The 8,377-nt window shown below is 40.0% G+C and overlaps 1 protein-coding gene across 1 annotated transcript in view; it reads left to right on the forward strand.

Annotated features, from left to right (window-relative positions):
* Positions 1-5,684, forward strand: part of CLVS1 (clavesin 1) — a 119,568-nt gene extending 113,884 nt beyond the window's left edge. The window contains exon 6 of the mRNA XM_034762989.1: positions 4,346-5,684. Coding sequence (XP_034618880.1) covers positions 4,346-4,433 — 88 coding nt within the window. The 3' untranslated portion in view covers positions 4,434-5,684. The remainder of the gene's footprint in view (positions 1-4,345) is intronic.
* Positions 5,685-8,377: the final 2,693 nt, after the last annotated feature.

The raw sequence follows: 8,377 nt of genomic DNA on the forward strand, positions 1-8,377 counted from the left end.
AACAGCCTGGCCTGGGGGGGGTGGGGCGCAGGCAGAGGTCGGGCGAGTGGCTTGGGCCAGACCCATTTGTGTGTATGGGGATTAGGGCCAGCCCTGCAGTGGGGACGTGGGGAGGGGGAGAGCGCTCGGGCTAGCCCCACATGGTGTCCTGTTTTCCCGTTGGGAAATATGGTCACCCTATTGCTGCCCACTGAGACAGCTAGGACATTACGAGCCACATCCTCACTGGGGTAAATGGACAACATTCATTTCTGAGGAGCTATATTTTAGTAACTACTGGAGCCCATGTACATGAAAAATTCCTTTTGAATCCCACTGAGAATTAACATACTCAAAAGCTGTTTCATTGTTTTCTTCTTAACTCCTTCCATAAATCAACCAACCAAAACAAACAAAAGCAAAACCCAACAACAAAATCCACCCAAAACACCTAAACTTTCATTTCCCAGCAAAAAAAAAAAAAAAAAAAAAAAAATCCGCGTTTAGAAAGTGAAAATCTGAACAGCACGGCTGGTTCTTTGTTGTGATTGCTTAGAGGTGCAATTGAGATCAGGCAAGCTGTGCTGCTTGTTTAAATCAGTACTCGGCCCCTTGGGTTAAGCTGGATTTAAGTATTAGAAAGAGCTCAGGAGAAAGGGCTGAATTATTTATTTTAGTGGAGGGGGGCTAAGCAGCTTCTAATGAAGACAAAGGGGAGAAAAAACAGATTATTGCTGTCACAGAGCTGGGACACAGATAATGTTGAGGTTGGGTCCCTGTTTGTATTATTTTAATGCGCTGGGCATTGGCCATGGTTTATGCAGTGGCCTTGAATGTGGTGAACAAGTGCACTGTGATGCATCTAGTGGACAAGTATATTATGTTGAGGGATCTTTCAATATACATTCAGGCTATTTTAACTCAGACTGAAGGTGGCTTGGGGAAGGAGTGAAGGACTAGCCAGTGGGTGCAGGATTACATGTGCACATGTCTGAGTTGTGGCTCCTATTCCAGCCCCTGAGCTGTACTAGTAGTAGTGGTGGCAGGGCTGCTCAGTGCCCTGTCAGTGGATTGGGGGATTTGCTCCCTCCCACCCCATTGTAGCTCTCCCGCATGTAGATCATTTACCTAGGCTTTGTGTGCATGAACGAGCACTGTACATTCCAAGCGCCTTTGCTTCTGTGAGGGAGAGCGCACATTCTCTGCGACATCAAGTTAATCACAGGAGGGGGCTTCTCACTTATGCTATAGTCATAGGGAAGGGGCTGCGCTCATAAAACAAAGAAATGATTACCTGTTGCGCTGAGAGCACTAGGATTAGCTGCACAGAGCAGAAAGGGGTGAGGGAATATGATTTGAATGGTTTGTTACTTTGCATAGGACCTTGCTTTTATGTCTCTTCCTCTCCACATCACTGGGCCACAGGAGGTTAATTATGTGTCGAATATGAACAGTGGTGGGTGACACATGGAAGAAAAGGCAATATGGACCCTGCAATCTAAGCAGAGAAACAAAACCCATGTCTCCTGGATGCTCAGGTGCTTGAAGGGTGAATTAAACAAGTTGAAAGGCTTCAGGGGAAAAGCATGTTTAACAGAGGGAGATTGGAAGGCAGGAGATGAAGCACAGCATACCCGGTCCAGAAGGGAGTTCCAGGTTTATGGGCCCACATGAAAAAAAGGTGAGGAGGAGTAGCCTGGGAAGGATACAACAGAGGTGGTGAGACCTGCAGCCTTTCAGAGCAAAGGCACCCAAGTGAGGAGTGATGATAAAGCTTGAACAGAGATGTCCAGAGGCGGCCACTGAAAGGCAGCATTTGGCAATCATGATATTTTTCCCATTATATGTAGAAGAGGAACTATCTGTGGTATGTTTGCAAATGTTGATTTTTTTTTAATTGCAACCACCAGGGGCATAAACCAAGCTTTGCAGAGGAAAGGAATGATAGACTATGAATGCTGTTTTTCCTCTTGGTTTCAGTTTCTTGATATATTACAGTAGTGTACATGCATGTAAATGCATAAATACAGAGAAAGAAAGAGCAAAAGAGACTATGTTCTTATTTGAACTCAGGTTGCATCATTTTCACATTTGTGTAATGTGTTTTTATGTACTGGAGCTGGGTCCAATCTCTATTTTTGTGTGAACTCAAACATAATGGATTCAGTAATCTCTGTGTATTAAAATGCATGAATTCTCCATGCAGTGGATATATTTGGGGAAATGTATTTTCATTGAAACATTTGATACAAAGACTTCATATTAAGTATCTAGCTCTTATGATCTAGAAAATCTAGAATGACGCTGCTTGGAGATTTTTTAAGTTGAAAAAATAGCTAGAAAAAAAAGTGCTATTTAAAAGTTTAGGGTTTAAGAAAAAGGTTTAGAAACTTGAAGACTACTAATTTACCAATCAGTCGTCACCAGGATTTGTTCTCTGTTCTCCATACTGCAGGATGTATTCAAGTAATGATTCTGATCAATTCTCCAGCAGTACCTAACTGGTGAGCAGTGAGTCAGCTAGTGGTCAAACAGATGTTATCATAATATTAAGGACTAGGAAATAGAGACATGTACTGTAGATAATGAACTGGCAGTAATCCTGGATAACCGTATCAAGGAAAGACTGTTCTTTAAAACCATACTGATTATCATGTGGTTTATGATTTTATTTCTATCTTTTTTTAATTTTAAAATTTGAAATGATTTCCCCTTTGGTTTATTCTTAAATATTAAAACCAAGTGTTTTTGCCCCAACAAACAACAAGTAAATTCCTGCCCCAAAACACAGATGATTGAGGCATGTAGACAAATCCCTTATCCCCCACTATAACAAGAAACATTATTGGCGCTACGCAGCATATCTATTCTACAAAATACACTGGCCCTTCCCTTCTTAAATTGTGAGGACGGGCAAAGGTAGAGGGCAAGTAGCTCCAGTAAAATGAATGTGTTTTATTTTTTCCTGTTAATTTAATGCATTCAGTTTTAGTTTTTGCATGTAATCTTGCCACTATCAGATTAAACTCCCCTTAATACTGACTCATTCACTCCTCTCTAACTGCTCATAGGCACACCACAAAGCTTAGCACTGAATGACAAACTATCAGCTTGAGGATAGAGAGATGGCTTTAAAATGGTCTGCTGTTTAAAGTGAGTTTATGCAAGCCAAGTTGTTTCAGGTAGAGAGGGTTGTGATCTAGAGATCTGAGCACAGGATGGGGAGCCAGGGACTCCTCTCTTCTCATCCTGGGTCTGACCCTATCTGTGGCCTTGGGCTTGTCACAAAAGCTCTGTACCTCAATTTCCCATATTTGTAAATCAGGGTTAATTCTTTCTTGCCAACCTCAAGGTATGTAGCAAGAATAAATTAGGCATCAGTCCTGCAAGGACAGGGCACACATGAGTAATTTTACATATCTGAGTAGTCCCATTAAAGTGTTTGCAGGATCAGGGCCTTATGGCCTTGTCCAGAAAGCGAGCCCCTACAAATCCCATTGTCTTCATTTCAGCACCTCACAAGAACCGCCATACTGGGTCAGACTAATGGTCCATCTAGCTCAGTATCCTATCTTCCGACAGTGGCCAATGCCAGGTGCCTAGAGGGAATGAACAGAACAGGTAATCATCAAGTGATCCTTTCCCTGTGGCCCATTCCCAGCTTCTGGCAAAAAGAGGCTAGGGACACCATCCCTACCCATCCCGGCTAATAGCCATTGATGGACCTCTCCTCCATGAATTTATCTAGTTCTTTTTTGAACCCTGATACAGTCTTGGCTTTCACAACATCCTCTGGCAAGGAGTTCCATAGGTTTACTGTGCGTTGTGTGAAGAAATACTTCCTTTTATTTATCAGAGGGGTAGCCGTGTTAGTCTGAATCTGTAAAAAGCAACAGAGGGTCCTGTGGCACCTTTGAGACTAACAGAAGTACTGGGAGCATAAGCTTTCGTGGGTAAGAACCTCACTTCTTCAGATGTGAAGAAGTGAGGTTCTTACCCACGAAAGCTTATGCTCCCAGTACTTCTGTTAGTCTCAAAGGTGCCACAGGACCCTCTGTTGCTTCCTTTTATTTGTTTTCAACCTCTCAGGGTCAGGCCTTTACTTTACAGTAAAGAACACGAATGATGATGAGTAAGTGTTAGATAGTTAAATTGGACATATAATAAACAAGTGGTATTCCTGTTAAGTATATGTTTTCCAATGATTTTATATAAAATATATATAGTAAAACCAATACTTCTATGCATTTCAATTGAGCACCGTAGAAAAAGCAAAGGTCACGAGATCCTGAAGAAGCTAAGGCAGGTTGAAGATATTAGTATTTCTGCCTTACTCTTTCTTAGCATGTGTGTGTTTTGCTTTCAGGTCTCAGTCTGTAGTGGAACCTGGCACGCTGAAACATGAGGAACTGGGTGAGAGTGAGAACACCCAACTTCTACTGGCTCTAGACTGAGTTCTGCATCACCAACACACACAAACGCATTGCCAAATTTCAACAGCACCAGAAACCTGCGAAGCACACAACACGCTTTAAACACTCTCTCTCTCTCTCTCTCTCTCTGTGTGTGCTTGAAAACAGGCCCTCCATTTTTCCAGACCAACTAATGATTGTCACCAGCCACCTGTCGTGCAGCCAAAGCTAAACAAAGACAGATTTCTTTTGGTGCAGGATGCTAACTAAGATAAAGTTAGGAGTCTAGCTGTTAAAAAAAAAATTATTTTCTTTTTTCCTTTTTAGATTTGCAACATTAAAATGACTGAAAAGCGAAGGATGAACTCCTTTGTACACATACAAACGATGCACAGATGGAAGTTTTTCTGAGTCATTATGCAGGGATGCGCTTTAATTTCCTAAAACAAAGTTTAGATTAAGTGCATTTTAAAGTACAGTATCTTGAAGTTAACCTGTGCAGTCTAATTATTAGGTTTAATGTAGCTTGCAGACCTGAGATAACAGCATCTCCAATACCCTTCAATCCCTACCAAGGTTTTTTAAAAAACAAAATAAAACCCAAAACATCACCAGCATAATGTCATTCAACATTACAGTATGTGATGTGATATACTGGCTGCTTGCAGGGTTCACTTATTTCTGTACCCTGCAAAGATTATTCTTTATTTATGAAGCCTTTATAAAACTGTCAGCTAAATGTAATGAGCTATGTGGGCAGCAGACAGACACAATTTGAAATGCAATTATTTAATTTTACCAATGTGTTTTTCCACAGGCAACTCTACAGGGTGGGTAGAGGGATGGGTGTGTGTGTGTGTGTGTGTCGGGGGGAAGTCATTGGAAAAAATTCACTGGTGATTAATGGTTCAATCCAGATTGTTTCATTTAGGTCACTACAGCAAATGAAAGCTCTGCAGAGCCATTTAACCCTCTTCCCTCCTGCAATCAGCTAAAGGAGTCGCCAGAAGGATCTGCTGATTGCAGATGGTGGTTGTGGTTAAATCGGAAAGGGAAGACTTAGAATGAATTATATAACAGTGCTTCGACTGGAAGGAAATGTGGAAGAACAGAAATGTAGAACTGAAATGCCAAAGATCAGTTTGTTATCTCTCTCTTTGCAAAATGAATCCCATCCCTACATTGAAATGGTAATAGATAAAAATAATAAAAAATATCCACTGTTAAGAAATTGCATCTGCTGTGACTTTATTTCTTCAAACCGTTGTATAATTCTTTTGCATGCACTTTTTACCTTCCATTCAGTTGTGCTACATGGCATTCATTAGAACAAGTGGTTGATGCCCATATGTCAAATAAGGTAATTGTAAACCAGATACACAACATGAGTTGACAGTGGACAGCATAATACTCTTTTAAATATGCCTCAGGTAGGGCCACATAACTTGTGAGTGGTACACTGAAGCAATGACATAGTTCAACTGGGCATAGTCATCCCTAATGAATGAAAATAAAATGTGTAACCTCTAACCGACAGAGAATATCACACTCATACGTGGCCAGAAGGGGTCTGTCAAATACTATCATACAAAAGTAGGGATTAATATAGCTGCTAATGTTACATGCAGAATAATTGCAGAAAGTGTATAATTTATGATTGGTTTGTATTTCTCAGCAGTATGGGGTAGATATAGGGCTTGATCTGCAAGGTGCTAAGAGGTCTGCAAGGTGATGCTGACGTCAACAAGTATTGAGTAGGGTGACCAGATGTCCCGATTTTATAGGGACAGTCCCGATTTTTGGGTCTTTTTCTTATATAGGCTATTACCTCCCACCCCCGTCCCGATTTTTCACACTTGCTGTCTGGTCACCCTAGTGTTGAGAGCCCTAAGCACTTCGCAGGAATGCCCTGAACCACAGATGAGCACTCAGCATGTTTCAAGATTGAAGCCATACATCTTAGGGATCCCTCCCCCCACGTTAAAATCCATGGTAGAATACACTAGACACATTGGCAGGTAGTGTAACATAGCATTGCTCCACTGGCTTCAATGGAGACTGTACTATAGTGTCACTAAGAGAGAGATGCCTTGTTTTACAGCCTTTCTAGTTAACACACTTACCTGTGTTGCCACTGAAATGATACTCTCACGAGAACAGTGATCTAACATTTTGTAAGTCATGAGGTAGAGAGAAAGAAGACTAAGAAAATCTTAGCTGGGGAATTCTGCAATACATTTTAGTAGACTGAGTTTATTTAAGTCAGAGTTGTGCAGCTGAAGTGTTTTGAAAGCCATTGAATTCCTAGTCCATGAGCATCAGTCTCTATAAAAGATTAGAAAGCCCATTAAGCTGTTATGACTAAAACATACAATGATGACATGAATAAACATCTGTGTTGGCCTGTAATATATATCCCAAAATATCAGGGCATGAATATAAGATGGTGGTTCTCATTAAATTCTGCACATAGGTACATGATAACTATGAACAGGAAAAAGACATTTAATTTTTCACTGACCTTACTGGTATGATACAAACATTAGATTGTACGATCCTTCTCTGCCAAATTGCCTCCCTTTGTTGAATGAATATGAAGGACAAAATGTTTTACTGAAGATATTTGTCATTTTAAAAAGCATTTTCATTTGTTTCTTCGATTAGCATTTCCAATGTAGAAAGGTTCTTTCTTGGGGAAAAACATCAGTTTGCAACCTAAAAAGCTTAACATGATGTGTCACGTATACACTGTACAATTTTAAAGGTTCCTCCATATGCTTACTGGGTGCACAGCTATTCCAATAACTACATCCAACAAAAAATAACCTTCTTGGCTCCTTGCCACCAAAGCACAACAGAAGCAATATCAGTGGTGGAGAAGCTACTAATAATGAAGCCACATCACCCACATTGCCACATTCAAGGCACTTCAGTTTTTAATGCACAATATAGCATCCCACACTATTTAATGAGCATTAATATGTTTATAGGTGCATGTTTAGTGTTGAGTGCTTTAATGTATTTGCTGATCAAAATCCCAAATGATAAAGCATCTACCTTCAGAGGAAGAGAAAAGAAATGCTACTAAACAGTACTGGAACAATCAGAACTATAAGAAAAGCACAACACAAGTTTTCACAAATTAAAAACTAAACAACATCTGTTATACCTCTAGAGGATGGGTGTTAAATCCAAGCAATGGAAATTGCAGTGTAGTTTAAGGTGAACTCTAAGAGGAAACAATTTTGGTTCAAAGCCAAACACTTCTTGATTCATTCTTTAAAAATTATTTTATCATTTATCTTTCTTAATCATTTTACAGTATTACAAAATATGCCATGCAACTAAACAATTGGCTAGAGAGGCTGCCTCCCAATGAGCCCAGTTATACTGAGCACCTCATTTATAAATAGTTTTCATACATCGTTCTACCAAATCCTCCCAATAAGCATTTTTACATGTCTCAAACTGTGAAATGAATACAATTATTTTAGGATCTCCTGATAATTAACTTGAGAGTTGTGAATTTCTTATTGTGGTGGGTATATAGTTGTCTCTGGTTTAGAAAGCACATCCAAGCTTTTCTGGATCATGATTGGCTGAGACTGAAGTCTTGTTCAGTGCATGGTCATCAAATTTTGCTAATCCAAAAGGAAATAAAGTTGCACAACTCCAAAAAATAGTTACAGCATCTCACGGCACAAACCATCATGCAATATGTTATATGGCACTTTATGACCTATTTAATAAATCCAAAATCTGAGTGGCTCTTAGTTTATAGGAATACAAAGTTAAGGCCGTTTTTTCAACATTGCCACTTTAATGAAGTAAACAATCTCAGACAGTCTGATTATGGCATATGGAGTATGTGCACATGGTGCTTAGATACCACGATATAAGGCACCTTAGTAACACAATACATTTGTAAGTTTACTGCAATATGATTTTTTCCCAAGCTTAAGATGGGAAGAGGCCCATCTCCCTTC

This window comes from Trachemys scripta, chromosome 2 (genome assembly GCF_013100865.1).
Source record: "Trachemys scripta elegans isolate TJP31775 chromosome 2, CAS_Tse_1.0, whole genome shotgun sequence".
Taxonomy (NCBI): Eukaryota; Metazoa; Chordata; order Testudines; family Emydidae; genus Trachemys; species Trachemys scripta.